At 37.1% G+C, this 21,816-nt stretch overlaps 3 protein-coding genes across 5 annotated transcripts; 2 read left to right on the plus strand and 1 right to left on the minus strand.

Moving 5' to 3' along the window:
* Positions 1-1,138: 1,138 nt before the first annotated feature.
* On the minus strand, positions 1,139-12,447 carry LOC135615561 (acetolactate synthase small subunit 1, chloroplastic-like). The gene is made up of 12 exons (XM_065114219.1): positions 12,133-12,447; positions 11,375-11,588; positions 10,894-10,977; positions 10,282-10,350; positions 10,088-10,171; positions 9,798-9,953; positions 7,596-7,682; positions 6,347-6,451; positions 6,144-6,266; positions 5,910-6,062; positions 2,763-2,828; positions 1,139-1,470 (listed from the first exon to the last, which is right to left on the minus strand). The coding sequence occupies exons 1-12, from the start codon at positions 12,369-12,371 to the stop codon at positions 1,387-1,389; spliced, it is 1,464 nt and encodes a 487-aa protein (XP_064970291.1). The 5' UTR covers positions 12,372-12,447; the 3' UTR covers positions 1,139-1,386.
* Positions 12,448-14,299: 1,852 nt separating this feature from the next.
* LOC135615562 (light-regulated protein, chloroplastic-like) lies at positions 14,300-15,002 on the plus strand. Its single transcript, XM_065114224.1, has 3 exons — positions 14,300-14,510; positions 14,590-14,754; positions 14,842-15,002. Exons 1-3 carry the CDS (start codon positions 14,347-14,349, stop codon positions 14,915-14,917), a joined length of 405 nt encoding a protein of 134 aa, XP_064970296.1. The 5' UTR covers positions 14,300-14,346; the 3' UTR covers positions 14,918-15,002.
* Positions 15,003-15,540: 538 nt separating this feature from the next.
* Positions 15,541-21,171, plus strand: LOC135581113 (uncharacterized). Of its 3 annotated transcripts, none has more exons than XM_065114220.1 (5): positions 15,563-15,944; positions 17,046-17,147; positions 19,508-19,649; positions 19,788-19,867; positions 20,731-21,171. In XM_065114220.1, the coding sequence occupies exons 1-5, from the start codon at positions 15,858-15,860 to the stop codon at positions 20,950-20,952; spliced, it is 633 nt and encodes a 210-aa protein (XP_064970292.1). In that variant the 5' UTR covers positions 15,563-15,857; the 3' UTR covers positions 20,953-21,171. The 3 variants fall into 3 exon arrangements, with proteins under 3 accessions (XP_064970295.1, XP_064970292.1, XP_064970293.1); XM_065114221.1 differs by having other exon boundaries at positions 15,564-15,944; positions 19,821-19,867; XM_065114223.1 differs by lacking the exon at positions 17,046-17,147 and having other exon boundaries at positions 15,541-15,944.
* The last annotated feature ends 645 nt before the right edge of the window (positions 21,172-21,816 follow it).

Genomic DNA, 21,816 nt, shown 5'->3' on the forward strand with positions numbered 1-21,816 from the left:
AAAATGGCAATGTGACACGTCATCCCCCTGACCAACGCACTGCCCGAGGCTCGCCATACCCTGCAGCAGCTCGGCCTCCCACGCAACCAAAGGTACAGTCCTGCCCTGCAGACAGCTACATCAGGTAACATTAAACCTCCTCTATAAAAACCCCCGAGCCCTAAGCAAAAGAGGGGATCACACACTCAACAGACGGAGGTTTCTCCTCCTCCTAAACCCCCTCCGCATCTTTCTCTAACTTGATCGTCGGAGGGGTCGGGTCGAGCACCCCGACCCGACCTGTGTGCAGGTGCGAGACGGTGTCGCCTCTTCCTTGCGCTGTGGCGGAGCTTCCTCCCGACCAGGACGACCCGACCTCCCGACCCGAACCACCGAGCTCGGCTGCTGGGAGACCCCGAGGAGCGCCCCCAGAAAGATCCCGTCATCCGGACCCGAACCAAGCCGCGACGGCCCCGAGGCCACGGCTAAAAAAGTTACTTACCGTAACAGTTAGCATCCAGGTTTCAGGACGCTCTTCGATGTCCGGACTACAAGTCACAGCTTGAATCTGAGCTCCATTGCGCAGCTTTAGAGAGAGAAGCGAAAAAGACGACTATCGACTAGATGGAGTGCAAAGAGCACCCTAGTAGAAGATTAGCCTTGGATCAATGACAGAGATACCTCCATTGCGATCTGGATAGGTAAGATTCAAGTTATGAGAATAACCTTCCTAAACCCTTTTTAAGGTAAGAAATTATCGATTGGAACCTCACTTCTCCAAATCGAGACCATATGTGTAGCACTTGCTAGCATGTTCAAGTAACCAAGTGTCTCTTATAGTTTGTTTATCTATTCATTGGTTTATTGGATATCAAGTGTTTATGAAACAAACATCATGCATCTGAACTTGGAACTCTGGGCAGGAAACATAGTTAATAGATTTCAACTCTAACATATTGCTTAGAAAAACCACAGCTGCTACACCTTTCAGTTTCTGTGAGAATCTTCTTTTCTTTTTTACTTGTTCATGAAATGTGAAAATAATTTATGAATGAGCAAAGCAAAAGATGAACTTTGGAATGATCCTTGTTTAAATTTGCGTTTAAATCTGCGTTTAAATCTCAATATGAATTCATGACAAAGAGGCAGAAAGAGAGAGTGCAACGAAAAAAAGTCCATTTAACTCTCATTCATCAATGTCAACTAAGGTGGAGAACAAGATAATTTTATGATAGATTACATCTATAGGAGCTAATCACAACAATTTGTGATAAAACATGGAATAACTGATACATGTTTGTTCTGCACTAATTCAAAATTTTTGTAGAAACTAGTAAAAGCAAACAAAACGCCGCGAAGCATCTGCAGATGCGAGTTCTATTCCTAGGGATTTTTTGCCATATCGAATTACAATGGAAGGGAGTAACCGCGTAGGTACTTTGAGTCCACCCCCGACTCTCTAACCAAAGCAACTCGCCCAGTTCGTGCCACCTGCAGAGATTTGAGACATTTTTCACATCAAGATGCTTGTGTATAGAATGATTAGGTGTTCTTGTTAAGAAACTACAATTTCCAAGTACCGATAACTACTTTAAAATTCAGAGTGCAGTACATCCGATGTTCCATAGATAAAAGGGATTTCCATATGGTGGCTCTGCTAGAACCATGGAAATGGAGCACCAAATAGGTTCTTAATAGTATCCAAAGGCACCTTCAGAGTGTGAAAGATGATTATATAGAAATCCAGATGGCTCGAGGACTTGAAACACCACAAGATTATTAACAGAAACTCTAGATTCCTCTTAATATCAAAGATTTAGGAAATTTAAGAAAAGTGAGAAACCTCACTATTGATGGTGCAACATACAGTACTTCTCCTGAGGCTAATTGTATAATACAAGAAAAGGTGATCAAGGCCGTAGAGAAGATCTACAATAGAAGGAAGAATATACAGGTGTGGGTTACACCAAAAGCTAGGGGAAATCCCAACATTTAGTTGGATGCATTCAGACAGAAGAAAAGGAGTAAACTAGGCATGAAAGAAGACCGCAATAGATGAATCTAGAACATGTTGGATTGGCCATGAGTCAGTGACTTAGGCATGTGACTTCCAGGCCTTGCTACAAGTGATTTCTTTAGTGCTGTAAGGACATTGGCCAACTGTGTCATGAAGAGAGAGAGAGAGAGAGAGAGAGAGAGAGAGAGAGAGACTGTCAAGCTAGCCACTACTGAGATATTTGGAATCCTATGGATCATCACCTGAACACTGTCACTTTGCTATTTGTCCAGGGCAGTTCCGTAGGAAGACCAAGGTCTTGAGACCAACACAATGTTACACTGGGAACATTGTGCTCAATCTACATCAAGCTAACAGATGCTATAAAGCCTGGCATTACATGCTGAGCAGATTTATCTTGCAATCTATTTGCTGGACATTACTAACATTAGCCCCAATACTTGTCCTAATCGATGTGCATTAATTTGTTCAGTTGATCCAAAGCATCATGACTTAGACTTTGCTCACTAATAATTTTTCACTTGTAGGTCATACAACATCAAGCAGCTGACAAAAAAAAAATGACAGCAAGTATTTGTCAAGGAAAAAACATCTGGAAACATCAAGGTTGCCATGACAAGCTTCCCTGCAATGTTTGTGAAAGTATTATCTCTGTGCTTTATATAAGGTGATAGTGAAATGTTCATAAGACTAAATAAGTCAGGTTAAAGGCTCCAAACCAAGATAGCAGAAACTCTTGATCCTACGATAATGATTAGAAACAAACCTCACAGATGCCATATGGCTCCAATAACCTTTGCAGTGCAACCATCTTGTCCAAATCTCCCGTAAGCTGAATGCAGATATTGTCAGATCAATTTGCAGAACACTCAGCATAGTATAAGCAAACAAAGGAAAAAAGCATTGGCGTCCACAAGAAATAAACTCCAAGAGTTGGACAACCTTGTTAAGAGTACAGGGAAACCATTTCAAATTCCACAACATGGTATCCATTTTGAAATTAGTAAAATGACATGGTAAAAGTAAATAGCAGAATTCTGGGACAAATGAAGACTGACATTGTGATCAATGTGCTGAATGACAAACTTTCTGTTCCTTATTTTCAGAAGGTTCTTTAATAGTTAGGAGTTTCCAATAGCTTGAATAAACAAGATTTCAGAAGCACTATACAGATAAAAGGTTCATAAAAAAGCTCCTGCATAACATGGATAACCCTATGTGATTGAAACATATGTGAGCTTTTAATAGCATTTAGGTAGAAGAGTTGACAGTCGACTTCCATTATCCATAGAGAGATCCCAAGACAAATCACTTCTCCTTTAACCTTGTTAGTTGTTCCACATTTTAGCTAGAAATACCTTTAGCAGTAACTCTGCACTAGTTCTTTCTGCATATTTTTCCACAAGAGATAACATTTATTTTCTTAGAACAAAGGTATGAAAACTTTTTCTTTTCTTTTTTTGAAGTAGGGTAAAAAGTTGAGATTCAAGATTGATTTATCAAGGACAAAAGAACATTAATCAGCTAAACAAGAAATGAATTCATGAACATTAAGGAATGTGAAACCATCAATAGGAAAACAAATTAAAACAATCAATTAATATTTAAATTAAACGTATTAATAATAAGTTTGCAGCTGAGCGGTAACTACAAGTTGGAGGATATGCACCACACTTGAAATAAATTACTGCATGGGTTCTCTTGCAGACCACATCATACTGTAGTTTCAAGTGAAACCGGTCCATTTTCTCATCATGCAGTATGGAGGATAAGCACCTCACCTAAAGAAAATCACTGTACAGTATCTCTTACAGACTGTATCATTCAGCAATATGCATGAAGCTGAACCACTTTCTCACAAAGTTCACAACAATCTTTCTGTCTGGATGTTTGAAGAAGTTGTTGTACATGCATTATAACACTGTTTTGTACGAGCATTACATAATTAAGGGCAAAGAAAGCGAGAAGGGACCTATAGATGATATGAACATGTACTATAGATATTGTGTGAAATTAGTGGTCCAAGGAGAGAGAAAAAGTCCTAAAAGGAATTTTCTGAAAACTACAAATAAAGATTTAAATATTCTTAACTTAACTAAAAATATGATTTTCTATGCAGTTCAATGGCGGCAAAAGATCCAAGTAGTTGACCCACATAGTTTGAGTCCTTTGGGACACTATGGCTTTGTTCTTATTATTGTTGTTATAATTATTATCGAAAGTAAGCGAGGAGGTTGATGCTGATCCATTTGACTATAGCTGAAAACCAGGCTGATCCATAGCTTGATGAAACAGGTTTATCAAATTTATCAAAGTTTATTTCTGAACAAATCAAGGAAGACTGATAGGACGATGTGGCTTGATCAGAGGATAAAAATACTATATCAAAGAATCAAATGTTAGGACATGGTCAGGGGCAGTACTATATACTCTATAGGTCATGCAACAGAAAGTCAGTCTTGGTCATCCTTGTAGTGTGTTAAGGCCAAGAGCAGCTCATTACAATCAGATGAATCATTAGTAACCGTTGATGAGCAAGAGTTTGAGAAGGATGACAAGATTTTTCTCCCTCTAATGCCAAACTCCATGAACAATGAAAACGATATGGACAATAATGATGATGATGAACATAAATCATGTCCTTGCAGCACAGAGTAAGAATTTACACTAAGACAGCTCATGAAGCTAGATCCACCATAAAAACTTATGAGGGCAAAGTCACAGACAAAGAGAAGCACTCGAGTTCATGTCAGACAGAAGTCCCTCCAAATCATGTCTTCCTGCCAATATGAATTTCATAGACATGATATGTTGTAGCAGTTCTACAGGCCATCAGTTAATGGTCATAATACACAAAACTAGTTCCGTATTAGCAACCAAACAGCTTTACTTGCTTCAACATACCGACATAGTGGTAACATCAGAACCAAAATTAACGATAAGATGCCATGACTATTACTAGTTTAATTGATGGTGGCACACAATCTATCAATATCAAATGTTGTGAGAGCAGTACCATTCATTGGTTCTACAAAATTATAATACTGATTTTCAACCATGTGACTTTGTGGACCTAGACCCACCTCCCAAGGCAGTATAGCATTTGTTTTGTTGGTAGTAGGGATGACTAGTAATAAGGTATGGCTTATATCACATATAACTCATGCATTTAAAGGTTTTCAACTTATATATTATGTATGGGTAAAAATAGGTAAAATAATAATTATAATAATCATAGTAGGTCTTAAACACATATCTTGAGTTATTATTGAGATCAACATACATTAAAACAGGGCTTGGAGGGGGATGCATTTAGAACCACCAGTCCAATGTTGACATCTAGTGACCCATATCAACACTCTGTATGGGTCAGTAGACTCAATAGTCAGTACGATTACCATATTGGACCCTACCCCAGACCACTAACAAAACTGGATGAGATTTGTAACCAAGCTGCAAACATCCTGATTTCATGGTATAATAAACCAAAACAAAGTTCAGGAAACTATTAGTTATTTACAAAGGTCAAGCAAATATGATTTTGAAACTACTAATAAAACTGAGCAAACAGTGCATTACACATGAAACCTACTAGGTCACCTACAATAACTCAAAAACTCAAGAGAGCAGTGAATCGGGCTTCAAAACAACCGCTGATTGGGACTCGTTGAGATGATATCAGTGTTTTGCACAAGAATACCATCATAAACAGAGACATGAAGGATTTAAATTGATAGTCTACCACCGAGTTGAGAGTGGTATATTTTTATTGAATCTTCTCAAAGTTGACATATACAAGAATCATCTTACCCCTAAAAATACACATCTTAATAAGAATAAGCAATTAATATTAAAAGTCATCATCAGAATTGGACAATTCTGTCAACCTACAGAAATGTATCTGAAACCTTACCTGAAGTGTAACTGTATGATCAGAAACATCTACAGCTTTGGCTCTGAAAATGTCAGCTATATCTAGGATGTCCCTCCTAGCAGTAGTGTTTACAGCAACCTTTATAAGCATTAGTTCTCTTTCAGCAAAAGGCAAATGAGTTATATCTTGAACCTGAGAAATCCGTATGACTTGCTTTTAGATATGTAATTGGTCCAAACATATCAATTATATGAATATGTTTATGCAATATACCTCATGAACATCAATAAGCTTGTAAAGCTGCTGTACTAACTTGCCAATAGATCCATCAGTTCCAGGAACAACAGTAGTGATACGAGAAATGCCTTCCTTTTCAGCTGGGCCAACAGCAAGACTCTGTGGAACCAAGGAACTATTAAGCAAATGAACCAACTTCTTTTACTGACAAAAAAAATGAAGATTTGAACAGAAGAAACCTGAATATTGTAGCCTCTGCGAGCAAACACCCCAGTTACCAAGTTAAGAACACCAGGAAAATCATTTACAAGGATGGATAAAGTATGTGAACAGAGACCGCTTGGCTGGCTCAAGACAAATCATTAATAGTTAGAATCTGCAAACTGCAATTGAAACAACTAGAGACCAAGATTCTGCAAATAAGCATCCCAAAATAACCATAAGAATGATGCTAGTCAGTTACCATGATCAAGCATCAAAATCACACATATCCAAGAGTGAAAATTGACAAGAAAAAAGGGCAACACTGGAATAAATAAGGGAAGAAATTTATAATGATAATCCTGTGGAGAATATCAACAAAAAAAGGGTGTTTTGCTTTTATAAGGAGTTGACAAGCCACCAACAAAACTCTAATTGTTGCTATCATGATTAATCAGACTCATTGTTAGAATGCAAAATTTTGAGTGGTTTCCAGAAACCTAGAGATCCACAAAAATAGACATAATAAAACAAACTGATATACATGCAATATAACTTCTCCAAGGTGGTCCAGCTACTGAATTTCTTTTTATGAGAAATAAGTAAAAATATTTGCAAAATTCTGATAAATTGATGAACTAATTTATCAATAGTTCTAATTCTCAGTCACCTTTTCCACTGAATCAATGGAATTTCAACCTTCTAAATGACAAAAGAGAAAAAAATCTAAATAAAAATTTGGTGAATTATGATACAACACCATAATAATCAGATCATGACAAAGTACAAAGTAAGGAGTGTTAAGCCACATGCCAACAATGTGTCTGCCTGAATTGGTTCCACAACCCACTTGTCATGTGAGACACCATGCAGCTGCATCCTGGCCTAATATCAGTGAACACACCCACTTGATAACTGGCAGGAACATAGGGACACAATACAACATGCAGGTATCTTGCCCAAAAGATGTGTCATGCAACATCGTGGGCATTGGAATACTTGTCAGAAAAAGATTGTGAACACTCCTACCTCAAAATAGATGCAGCAGTAGCCACATGAAAGCAGCCTGTGCCAGCATATAAAACTTCAAGTATGCCAGATGCTAATGATAAAATTTATGTGATTCTATAACTTAATCATTTGTGATCAAAATCATGAAATCCATTAACCTGTATCCAATGACACAATTATGCATACATCTCTATTATTTCTTCTTATTCATAAGTTTCCTAGAAGATTAGCATAAGTCCATGCTGTAATGATTAGGAGAAAAGATGAGACACTCACATCTTCATCATCGAGGATGCCCCAATGTGCATCTAGAACTTGATTTACCAAAAAACCTTCATATGGTTCCACTGGATAAACGTCTCCCTATACGAAATCCAAAACAATAGAAAAAATAATAAATAAATGAGAAGCAAGCAATGTAGCCCAGAAAATGAATATACATAGAAAAAGATAGAAATTTGATTGTGATTTGATGTCACATTTGTACAAATATGTAAAGTGTGTCTCCAGTTGCACAGATCATATATCAAGAGATGGAGCAATATCCTTGTTGAAACATACTTTTCTAGCAATTTTAATTGCAACTGTTGTTAGATGCCGAGGTAATAAACCCACAAAGCACACAATTTTTGTGAGTAAAGCAAAACATATAAATCATTAGAAAAGATTATAGTTGATGCTTTGTCAATTTAAAAAAAAAATGAAGATAATTGCTGGAGGATGTCATTAGCAATACTCTATATTAGAAAGATATTTAGAATGCTGCATATCAGCTAGGTTTAGGGCTTATACATAGTAATATACATTTTTACGCCTATGCACAATTGCATATATGTGCACATGCATGCACATATTTGGAACCTTGCTAGAAATTGGACATTGGAGACACATTTCAATACATAGAAAAAGAAGAATAACAAAAGAAATTTTCAATTTTGTTCCTTTCTTCTTTTGTAATTTGAAATTTTTGCAATCTTAATAAGTTATAATATCCAAGATTTCTAAAACTAGTCCAACAAAAAATCGGTAGTAGACCATATAGCTTGTAACTAGTCAATATTTAATTGTCTTATTTTCTTTAACGAAATTGGATTGCATAGATTAGTATATCATTTGGTATACCAGTACTTTGATGATCCAACGAACTATCAGAATAGGTATTTGACCAAGATTTTAAACTTGATGATATCTACATGTACAAGAGACAATTTCTAGATCACAAAGTTTGTGTCAAGATGTACACTCTTGGCATGTCGTGAATAAGAATCAACAGTTACAGATTTTAAGTCCATGTTTATGGACCTCCAGAACTAGCATTGGATCCAGCAAATTTTAGTAGACAGTCAACTTATGATATCTTCAGAAAATGTATAAACACTTTTCTATAAGCCAAATGGTAATTCTAAAGGGACTCATGAAGCATAAAAACTCAAATATGCAAATAATAAGTCAATGGCATTTGTTCTTCTAGTTTCATCAAGGTTCACTTCCCTATCCTCCTCTAGAACTTTTCCATTGAGAAAACTAGTATTATTTAGAGGAGGATATACATCAGGAGTCTTGTCTTCTATTCTACCCCATAGTTCGTCACATGCTAATGGAAACTATTTTGATGATGACACCATTGCTCAAATGGTGGTAGATAGATCCGCTTGTAAATTTGCTTTTGATCATGGTAGTCATGTAGATATGTACCCCGAGGATCTTACATGCTATGGAAGAGTCCCCATGCCAGTGGTATGTGACACACAGCTTGCTGTCAGCAGCATGGAGAAAATGGCAAAAAAATTGACAGAAAAATAGAGTAAAACAAAAAGAAGTCTTTAACTCCAGCTTAAGATATAGGCAAGGTAGTAATGTAAGATATAGAGTCATCAAGCTAGTAATGTAACATGCTGTGATGGCAATTTGCATGATGGTCCACACATCCGGAATGCAATTCTTGAACTTCACACCAACTACCCATTTCATTAACACATAAGTCCCACAAATGAGAAAGCAATCAACAATACTGAAAAGTGGTCATTATGCATTAAACTTTGGTCATACACATCATTGTATCTGGCTGAAAGTGTACACTCCAATTCTGTATCCACTTCCCTTTAGATTGGACTATAAAATACTAGTCAATGTCTATCCCATGATATTCAAAGAAATTATCTGGCCACTGTAAACCCTATGTAAAATTTCAAAAAGTTGTCTTTTATGTATAGACTCAAAATCTGTGGACCAGTTTTTCCCATTTATTCGATCTCTTTAGCTTAATTTATTTACAAGTGATTAAAAGAGTTCCAGGGTCATGAATGAATTTCCAAAAATATATCATTCCCTATGGAATGGAGGCTTCTTGTTTGTCGGGTTCATTATTTCCAAATAGTCAATCGTGATAGAGTTCAGATGAAAAAATGATAAAAACCAAGGAATTTGCCTTCTATAATCTATTTTTGATTAAAAAGTGAAAAAATCACAGTCACGTACTCCAGAAGATTGCTCCAAGTTGCCATTAAATCTTGTATTTGTTGTGGACGTAAACAGAGGATTTGAAGGAATTGTGCCTTCAAGGTCTGGATATGAAGCAGCAGAGAACCTCCAGAAAGGAGCTGTTTGTCCCATCTTTTCACGCCTCAATGCAATCTGCAGCATAAAATATTCAGAATCCAATATTGGAGAGTATTTGTTGCTGCACAATTGAAAGAGGAGATTGATGGACAAATATATGTATATATGTAGAGAGAGAGGTCCATTCATCCAGTCCATATAGTGATGACCTTGCCAGTTCTAGCAATTTCTTTGATTCCAAACTTGCTCAGATTTCTCTGAACTGCAACCATTTTCCCAGGATCTCCTGTTACCTGCATGCTTGTAAATTAATCACAGATAAGACTTTAAGTAATTATAGAAGTCCCATAAAGACAGCAATATTATATGCAGTCAAATAAAAATAAGGTTAAAAATTCTTGACCTCAATGGTTAGTGAATGTTCTGAAATGTCAACTACTTTTGCTCTGAATACATCAACCAGACCCATAACCTGCAGATTGAAGGTGACAAATATAAGAAACTAAACAATAAACTATACAGTTTGGTACCAATTAAAACTGATTTCACAAACTCCAGATGGCAATTGATATCCTCATTGAACTTGTAACTAGATTAAAAAAAAGCACCAAAATGATCACATTGGTAAAGTAACTTCTAGGCTCCAAAACTTTATAGAATGAAGTTAGGTTGATTCCTCAGCCAAAGTAATGCAATAATGATCCAAAATTTAAAGCAAACAAAAAGATATATATATATATATATATATATATATATATATATATATATATATATATATATATATATATATATATATATATATATATATATATATATATAAGGTACAAATTCTTGCAATCTCAAGATAGTGGTTGGATTGCTTTTACCAAGACCCTCTCCCTCCACCCATTCCTTTCTGAATATGCTATGCACCTTATAGGTCATGTCATCTTACAATATATGCCACAGTTAAGCCTATAAGTTTCTTAGCAGAAGAATTTCTATTAAAGATGAACAAAAGTTAATAGTGGAATACCTCTGGGCGTTTATCTGGATCCACATTGAGTTTTATAAGCATCAATTCTCGTTCAACTTGTGGCTCTCGTGATAGATCTTCAACCTAGCAATTGAATGAAGTCAAATACCAACACAAACAAAGATAATGACAGGTAAAAAGGGGCCCCCTTGACAGATGTTCACCCTAGTAATTACAAGAAGTCATATATCAAAACATTTTTCCCTTTTTTGATAAATAACTGAGAGGATGAACAAATACATTATAGCTCAGAACACTTTCCGCCTTCAGTTAGTAATGCACCAAATATGAAATAATATCATTGGCTTGTTCAAATAATCTACCCCAACAACAGATCTGGCAGCATACAAATAAAACCAAATTTGAAAAAGAAAGTATTGGTCCATGAGTTGTACATGGCAAATATCAAAAAATCATCTGACAAGAAACTTATTTGAACAAAATGAAATCAAGCATTATAACTGGTCCTACAGAAACTTACCTTCAAAACATTTACAAGCTTATTAAGCTGCTCCATGACCTGTTGCAATACTTTATTGGTCCCAGAGACAACTATCGTGAACAATGCTTTGTCCTTATTCAAACCAACTGCAAGGGACTCAATATTGTATCCTCTTCTAGCAAATACCCCAGCAATGCGATTTATCATTCCACTTTCATCTCCAACGAACACAGAGATAGTGTGTCGTCTCACCCTATACTCATACAAGATGGCATTTTATCAATAGTTTCAACCGCTTCTACAAATAAGTGGAAAGTCAGAACAACTCATTTACAGAATTAGAATGGCAAAGTTGCTCTAATACATCAATCTTAAAAAATAATGCTACAAGAGTATCAAATCAGACACGCAAAACGCTAACATCCTCTTTGTAAAAATGCCTGAACATTTAGACCAAACCAACTAAAATCCACACTAGTACAATAAAATCCATTCTCAAGTGCAAGAATTCTAAAAAATATAGTGATCAGACACGCTGTAACATGTCTGACAAGGCCAATAGGCCCGATGGGGAAGAAAGGCAACATCAATTTCTCCGCTGATCATCAAGAGTTCAAAAATTAAGTGCAAGCATCATGTAAAGACTATAAATCACCTAGAATGCTTGGAAAATGCAAAAAAAAAAATGACAATAATGACAAAAACCGGACAAAACTTAGGAAAGGTGACAGCTTTGAATATCCGCATAAACACTAACACACTAACAGCAGTAAACGCAACAAAGGAGGGCCTTTTACTTATTCCTAGGATTAGTAGCCGGCGAATTGGTCACGGAAGCGACAGCATCACCGCTGTGCTTATCGGCGCCGCACGCGCGGATCTCCAGAGCCCGGTGCTTCTGCCTCGTCGATCCGAGCGCGAACCTGGAGAGATCCGCGGTCCTCGACAGCCCCAGGCCCAAGCCTATCCCGCGGTGGGTCCGAGCGAAGGGTTTCGTCGACATCGAAGCGGGGGGGTGAGCGGGAGCGGCCGCCATGGCAAAGCCGAGCGAGCGAGGGTGACGCGACGGTGGAGCTCGGAAGCGGAGACCAGAGACAGGCGGTATAGGGTTTTATTGGATTACGCATTCACCATATTACTCACTTTCCTTCACTAAATGACCGGTAATGGACTCAGCGTAGGACGAGATTGTCATGGGCAATTTGGTCATTTTATCGCTGTCGAAATTTTGTGTGGACAAGAAAGAGATATCACGGGTCACGTGCGGTGGAAATCGAAGGTAAGCAGAAATCTGCCTTTTTGGAATCTTAAAGCATGATTGATGACAGTTAAGGCAGTTGGAATCTGACCTACCCAGGGTGGAATTTGGTGTGCTCCACTGAATCATTTAGGATATGCAATTTTAGCAACCAGAAGCATCTTTCTTGCATGTAATTTATAATTTTTTTTATATTTCAATCCACAAAAAAAAATCATCTAGCCAAGAAAAACCTAATAGAGAATGAGATGGATGATAATGGTTACATTAGAAAAAAAATATTTAACCTATGTTAATATAAATCATGGATTATGTCTCATCTATTAGCTTATAGCAATTAGTCAGCTTCAAAGGATAATTACTATTAATTTTATTAATTATTGATTCAAAAATACTAAAATTTGTATTAATAATAGGAGATCCATCTAATTCTTATACGGATATTCAAGTCTTCTGACTTGATGTGCAGCTAATCCCATCCGTAAATAATTATTTGTTATTCGAACATCACTACACCAATTACTATATTAGGTTTGATGTCATGTGCCATAACATGATTAGATAAGATAATTGACTCATTAACTTAATTTATTGGGTCAGATCTATTGGTTAAAATACTTAAGCTTAGGTCAATGATAGTAGACTCATCTATCCCTTGCTATAATAGCCACTTCTTGTAAGAAAAATGTTATAGTGAGGAACACATAGTCCTCTTGTTCCTATCCTTTTATCTGTTGCTGACATTGCAGAGAATCTACCAAAATGGTGTGGAAATTTTACTGCATCAAAGGCAGCAGAGATATCAAACACTTGTTCAAGTATTGCTACATCAATTGTCACAAACACATTACACTGCTGACACCTTCATATCATACTGAGGTAATGCTACTCTCGACTCCATGAGATCTTTTGTTCTTCATGTCAGTAACATTTTAGCTGTAAGATGCCGACGTTTCAAGAACTATTCACCTGAAGATTACAAATTTGATCCTTCCTAACTCCTGTAGTATGACTCTCGAAAGTTCGATGAACTCATCGATACGGTGGCTGGTCAAAGAGCTACTGATCTTCCAGAACAAGAACAGGAAGATTCAGATATCAAAACATGTTTTTAGAGCCACAACAGGTTGAGCTGGTAATCAGTGTCACAGTTATCCATCAAAGCTTTGTTGGTTTTATGGCCTTTTGTCTACCTAAATGTCAAACAGGAGGAAAGTTTGAGTTAACAAGATATAAACTTATCTGGAGATGACCAGAGAATTGCAGATGTGATTATTGCTGATACATGGCAGTATTTACTTGGAGGAATCAGTAGTTCTTTAGCGACTCCCATATGAGTTATCTCCAAGGATTTATGTCTCGGTCTGACACTAATCTCAGTAATCTTTGGATCTATAAATACTAATCTGTACTGACTGAGACAATCGAAAATTGATTGCTCAAGCTCTTTCCAACAAAAACATCAGTTGCCAACATGTGGCAAAGAATCTCTCATCCAAAGAAGAAAAATATCTGAAGATGATCCAAATTACTTGAGATAAAAACAGCAACAAATGGTCCAATGAGGTGCTACAATGGAAGAAGAAAGAAGAAAAATCTACATGGTGGTGGGCCTTAACCTTGTCGTCTACTGGGGAAGTCATCACCAATGGATCGTGAAGGAACCTTATCCTCATCCTCCTCCTAGTACTGTTAAATGGCTGTGTCTTCTCTCCCTCACCAAGCATAGCAAGCAAACCACCTCCCAATTAAGATGCAGGCAGCAGCAGCTGTGTGTTTCGCTGGTTCATTGCCCCTCAGGAGCACCAAGGCAATCGCGCCCAGGTCATCCAAGCCACGCAGGACCTTCCACAAGTCCAGGGTGGTCGCCGTCACCGCACCAGAGTCCTCGACCATCGATTACAGCTCCTCCACCTCGTGAGTCTCTCTCTCCTCGCTTACAAACTCCGTTTTCTTCATCAAGAATTATATAGCTTCGAGCGGTGCTTGCATGCAGTGTGTTTCCGGTGGAGGCTTGTGATGTAGTTGGTGGAGAGGCGTGCAACGCGAAGATGTATCCTGAAGTGAAACTCGCCGCGGCGGCAGCGAGCAGCGCCGACTCCAGGGCGGCTTCGGAGGAGGCCGTCGACAGAGACTACCTCGAGTACAACGATCCCAAAACGTACCATCTTCCGTGCTTTGCCGACCATTAAGATTTTGCTCTTCTGCTGAAACATGCTGATACTAAATGGATTGTGCATGCTCGCAGTGTGTTCCCCGGAGAGGCATGTGATGATCTCGGAGGAGAGTTCTGCGAAGCGGAGTACCAGGATGGTGTTTACTAGGGTTTCTGTAATCGGAATCACAGCATATGAATGTGAAGCTCTGTTAAAAGAGGAACAGAATAAAAGCTCGAACATGTTCATGATATCCACTGTCTGCAGCATTCTTCCAAGTAAATATGGCATGCATGGTTGAAATGCTAGAGAAAATAGATCAAATGATGATGATGATGATGATGCAAATGGTTGCTCTCCATAATATGTCCACAAGAAAAAGAAAACATAAAAATAAAAAGCGAAAAGAAATAATCTGTATGTATGTGGTAAAAATAATATAGAAAAATGGAAGCTTAATTTTATTTGATTCAAACATAATCTTTCACTGTACTGCAACACTTTTAGCATACGGATGCCCGCATAGAGACATTGCAGCAAAATCCAAACTCGCACGTCTCTGCCTTCAAATGTGTCGGCTCCACGTAACGTCCGTGGGCCCGAATTCCATCTTCGGATATGAGCCGTCCGATCATATGCATATGTGCGATAAAAATAATTGAATTGGATCTAGTCCCCCTTCTGCGTGATCCCCTGTATTGAGATAAGCAGGGTACAGATATTTGAACCCAGTATTTGGACGTCGTGGAACTCGATTCTGACGTGACGTGTGGAGAGTGGCGGTAAAGGAGGTGTTTCCTGTGTCGTACGATACAGAGAGTTGACCTCCACCCGGTTTATTTTCTTGCTTCAGAAACCTTTTGCTATATCTCTTCTCGGCTTAACCATCGTTTTTGCTCTGTGTTGGTCGTTTGTGGAGTTGGGCGACCCTCGACACCCTTCGCTTGGACTGGGCGAAGGTTTTGTGGAGATTCACCCAAAGGGAGGCGGATTTCCCAGTGGCAGTCGTGTCTTCCGATAACTCGTACCTCCTGATCGAGCCGATTCGCTCGCTTCCTCGACGTTCTCAGTGGATTTTCTTTCGATCCGGGCGTGTTTCCCGTCCCTAATGGGTAAAAACCAGGCTTACAAGGCGATGCAGAGGGCGAGGCTGGGGTCGTCTTCCGCAGGGCCGGAGGAGGTCGAAGACGGAATGGTTTGTACCTTTTCATACCAAACCCTTCGCTGCTTAAAATTTAGATTTTGCTGGAGGATTTTTTATGTTTATGTTGCGGTTGAGCGACTCCCCCTTTTGGTTGTAGGAATCGACCCTGATTTGAATGTTAAATGGATATTTGTTTTTTCTGGCCCTTCTGGATTATGCTCAATTTGCTATTTTCTAGCTTCTTTGTTTTATCTGAATCTTTGCTGCTGTAAAGTTGTAATTTGGCTAGTTTTATTAGTTCGATAATTTGTTTGGTATTTCAGTTACTTTTCATAGTTGTTATATAAGCAAAAATATGTTTAAGGTGGCACTGATTTGTTATGGTCCGAACATTTGAACTATTGATGTAAAGCGGAGATCAGAAAGGTGTTCTCTTGAGTTTGATGCATTTTATTTGCTTGCAACATACGGCTTACATGTATTTTGTATCAAAAACCTTAGTACCCTGTATTTGGTAGTAGTATGTTTCGGTTTGCATAAGGTCTTATTAGTTCACAATTTGTCCCATCAACTTCACTTTGAATAGAGTATACGGGTTTTGGAAATCACGTTTAGTAATTATGTGGCTTTTGCTGAACTAAGCATAGGACTTCAGGCCACTGAAGTGCATTTCAGTGGTAAAAACTTTTGGTGAACTTGAAAGACCCCTAGTCATAGTTAATTGCATCTATTGAAGGTCTTATATATGGTTGGTCGAGTTCTGAAAGTACAAAAAGTTTAGGGCTTGAAGCTTTCCCTTATATTTGCAAATTCTTTTGAATTTATTCTTCTAAAATTTTTTCATGCTTGTGGACCTTGATCTTCCCTGTGAGTGATTAGGTGACTTTCTTGTAAATACACAAATTGTATATGCTGTAGAATGACTGGCCTCTTCCATGGATAATAGCTTTGTCAGTCATTTGCAGTAATCAGCAACATCTCTTAATTTCTCCTACTTTGTAGGCTTGAGGGTTCTTATTTCTTTTAGATCTTAGTACATTATCATTTGCCTTTGATTTGAGTAATAATTCTCATCTGGTAACATCCTTTGAATTAACATGTCTCTATTTGGTGCTTTTACCTTGTATTATTTACTAATGAGGACCATCACAGACGGATGGTTCATTTCATACACCAGAGTGGCATGCTGCTCGTTTGGCCAACCTAAAAACGTCTCACACCATAACATGGGAAGAATTTAAGAGGAAACAGAAGGTAAGACATTCTCGACAGGGCTACTACATTTCCTTAAGCAGTAATGCAAGATACATTTTTGACTCTTTCTTTTCTGAACTTGTTCTTCATGTTGTGTAGATTATCATTAATATGTTGCTTACTTATGTGCACTTATTTTGGATCACTAAAATAAAAGCTTTTTGATCTAGATCATCTTAAAACTAGATCATAAGAGAATATGAAAATTGCAACAATATGAAAATTGACATTTTACAGATCCCAATAATGGCAAAAGTTCCATGTAGGTGATCCCAAGTAGTTGGGACTTACGTTTTTGTTGTTGTTATCGTTGTTGAAGAATTACCTTATTTTCTTGGATATCAGGGTCTAGTTGCAATTTGTATAGTCATTCTTTCATTACTTGATTTATATCATTATATTACTTTTTTGAAGATTTTTTTTTAGTTTTCAAATTAGACTTGCACTATGTTATCATTGTTATTTAATGGATTCATTATATCCTTTATGACAACTAGCTTGTTTTTTCACATATTGTTGCAAACATAGAATGATATTTCTGTTTTATATTTTTTTATTTTTTCCTTATCAAGCGTAAAATATGGAAGTATCTTACTTTTTGTATATGCTCTTTTAGTATATTTCTCATTGTATTCGACTTGTTTGGTTTATTTGAGAAATTTTCGTCCCATTTCTCCAATGGCTACAATTTTTTTCCAAGTTCTTATCATTCTACTGGAATGGATGAATTCTGGTTCTGGGTTTTTGTCCAATGAGGAGCTGTAATGCCTATTTTACCAGAAAATTACTCATTATTGTGCATGACCCTATTGAACATCAAGGACCATATTGATGGTTCCAACTTTAGGCAATCATAGGTGATAGGACTACTAAAATGTAAAGTAATTGCTTGTTGTACTTCCTGATTCTCATATACAAGACTTTGTATGACAAATAACCACTAGGAAACTCCAAATGCATTGTGATTAGGTCGGTTTTTACATTGTTTGTAAACTTCTTTGGACTATCATCTGATAAGATTTTTTGCTGCAAATGATTCTGTAGGTTTTTTAATTAACTTTATGAATTTAGCAAACAGTATCTATGACGTCTTCTTTACTGTTGAGGATTAGCACATGCAGAATGATGGTGTCTGACATTGTAGATATGGTCACTCAAGTTTTTCATATTATTTCATTGATTTGACCTAGGAGATCAATTTATGAATGGATGTATGAAGCACCTGGATGGAAAACCACTCCATTAACAATGTGTATGTATGAAGTGTCTCCAAACAGAAATTATTTCTTTCCATGATTGTTTACACTTTGGAGAAGGGCTTCTCTGCTTGGAGGAAGAGAAATTCCTTTAACCATGAGCTATTGGGACTAAGAACTATATTAAACTAATATTGCTATTGAAATAAAAAAGCAGCAGCATGTTTGTACACCCTGGAGGATACAGACATTTATAGTTCAAGCTAAGAAGTTAGCGGCAGAAAGCGGGAAAGTCCCTAAAATTCCCTTTGAGCTGGATTGATATCTCAGCTTTCTCCTATTACATATAAGAATCCCTTTGTGTTAGAAAACCCCAGTGAAAGCTGTCCCCTGGTTAAACCAGGGCCTCCTTGGAATATCTCCTTTTGCAACTTTTGTGTAGAAATCTGCTCCACATCTGGTAGTTCTCTCGATAATGTGTTTGTTCTCAACCTTTAATATAAGTTTGTTTGAATTTTCTGTTTGCTGGTTTCTTGTTTGATTGTCCATTAGCTATAACTATGGTTGATTACTCCTCATGCTTCTACAATCTCCCAAGGAGTTGAAGTTGTGACCCCTATATGTGTTTCTATGTACAAATACTGAATACGGAGGTATCTAAAATCTTGTTCTGTGCAGTATTCTTAAGCTAGCTGATTGAATCTTAGAGTTTAGGAATCAATTCACCTTTTGTTGAATCCTGTTAATACGTTAACTCTTTTAGGACAGTCAAATTAATTATATATAACCTTATTTTGATCCTTCCATGCTATCTTCTACATCGTAACCTATGAATGAGATGTGAAAAAAGTTGATTAGGATTCTATGAAAAAAAGTAATGCATAGGTTAAGAACCAGATGTAACATAATATGGCTCAAACTTTTACGTAATATTAGTTGAACTAATTCTGCAATAGTTTCAACATAAATATGATCATCAGTAAATCTGCTGTCTTACAATAACTTTGATTTTGATATGGTTTTCTGAGTTCAATTTCTTACTTAAGTGTGTCATGAATGCCCAATGAAAATCTTGTTAACAATATCATGACAGTATTTCTTAACAATATCATGGCAGTATTTCTTCTTGTAATTCTGGTGACAATATGTTGCTCTTGTTTTTAGGAAGATGAACTCAAAAGAGATGAGCTTGAGGCTGATAAGGATAGGATGATGAGAGAATACAGAGCTCAGCTAGACGCTGAAAGGGCCAGGAAGCTGTCCCTTGGAAAAAGCCACTCTGCTAGCAAGTCACATCGCAAAAAAGGTAGGAAATGTGGTTTTTGCAATGGTATGGGGCTTCATTGTCCTGACTGTATGTGTTTTTCGTTGTCTCTGGTAATAACAAAGTGGACTTTGTTCATGCTATTCTCTTCTTTTTTTTTTGCTTGGCACATTTTTCAAGGAATATCATCATTGCCTTGTCATCATGATTCAGACAGGAAGGATAAAGATTCAAAGAAACGAAGTTGCAGGAAGAGGAAGGTACTTCTGATTCTAATTCACCTTTCTATGTTCACATAATTTTTTATTTCCTCTTGAAATTGATGTTGCTAAGATTGTGCATCCAGGCCCCGGATGATGCTTGTTTCTTTTCTTGTTCTGGGTACTTAAATCATTCAAAGTGTATGTGTACGAACTTCTGATAACTTGTAGAAAACATGATCTAAGTAGAGAACATTCAGAAATTTTGTTTCAGTTTTGGAAAACAATGATATTTATATATGTGTATCAAGAACAATAGGAATATATGGAAGTTACTCAAGGTGCAAACTTTTTTGTGAAAATGCAATATGTAGGGTCTTAGTTTGATGACCGTAATTAGCTAAGGAGTCTTTGATGGCACTATTTATTATTAATTAACTACTGTGTCAGATATTTCATTTAATCTTGCTATATCTCCATTAATGTTTCATTACTTAATCATGCATTAGATTGATTGTATAACTGGTAGAAGCTTCATATACAAATTGAGACCTGTAGACAGGTGCGAGGTTTTAAGCATAGTTGAAATTATCAAAGCTCTGTATATATAAATGTATAAAATCCAAATTTGTTTTGCTTTTCCTTATAAAGGGACATTTATGGGCAATTTTGTTTTGATGTCCACAGTATTTTCTCATTGATAAAATCAAGAATTTTTCATTATAAGCTCCTAGTGTGTGCTTTCTGGTTTATTGCTTTGTTAGTAGTTGAAATAGTGAGAAGCATATCGCCGTCTTGCTCATCATATTTTCTCACATGTTTTGGATATCCTTCATTCTTTATTATCACCGTGTAAGATCTGCATTATAATTGCCATCGAGTAGCTCCTGACCTATCCTTCCATTCGGATGTAAATTCCATAGCACAAAAGGTCCTCCGAGTCAAGTTCCTCCGGTTCATCATCTGAATCGTCAAGCAGTGATGATGATTATGACGGCAGTGAAAGGGAACCAAAGAGATCAAGATCGAAGAGATCAAAGAAGAAAAGGAAGCATAGGTCAAGGGTCAAGCACTCTAGCAGTGACCACGAGGAGAATGGTGGACCAGTCCGACTCTCGAAGTTCTTTGGCAGTGTGAAGAGATAGAAACACAACGTATATCTATTTTGGGTCATCACTTTGCTGTAAGGATGGCTTCATTTTCTTTGAAATTTGTTGGCCTACTCTTGTATTACTAACTTCCAATACTGTGTTCTCATCTTGGATGCTACCTGAGGAAAAATCGATGTATGACTCTGCATGTAACAAACACCTATCCCATTGCTTTACGATTGGAAGTCCTTTAGAAGTTGCTTGTGATGGTAACTCAGCTAGTGTTTCTTGTCCCTATCTATCATTAGGGCATGTCAAGTTTTTGACTGCTTTGGTTAGCTAATATTGTACCTCCCACTGTGTGTTTTTGGAGCAAAATCGAATTACAAAAGAAAAAAGTCAACATTAGACTTTAAATAAACCAACCATTTAGTTAGTCTAGTAACATAAAATACATAAATATATATATGGAAAGAGAATCTCCTTGTTGATGAGATGATGTGAGGTAATCGAACAGTGAAGACTAACTTAATACCTTGGAGAGTACGAATGGTGTCTACTAACATCGTTGGGAGCTACGGATGATTGTTGTGGAAGAGGAGAGTAACAATAAGAGACGAGGATCGTTTTGTATATGCATTGATGCTGATGCAGTTGTCGAGTGATCCTTTTGTCACTCTGTATTTGTGTTAGCGATCTTTACATCGCTCGATAATTACATTTACATCGATGCAGAACGACATCACTCGATAATTACATCGTTACTAATACTAATGCAAAGCGGCGAAAGAGTCGCTCAATAACTATTTCAACGTTGATGCAAATGTAGAGTAGCTCTCATCTACTCTAGGATAAATAGACATAAATGTTTCACTTTCGTAATTATAGAAATATCAATGTAACTTTTTAAAGTGTATA

Source organism: Musa acuminata, chromosome BXJ2-6 (genome assembly GCF_036884655.1).
Source record: "Musa acuminata AAA Group cultivar baxijiao chromosome BXJ2-6, Cavendish_Baxijiao_AAA, whole genome shotgun sequence".
In the NCBI taxonomy this organism is placed as follows: Eukaryota; Viridiplantae; Streptophyta; class Magnoliopsida; order Zingiberales; family Musaceae; genus Musa; species Musa acuminata.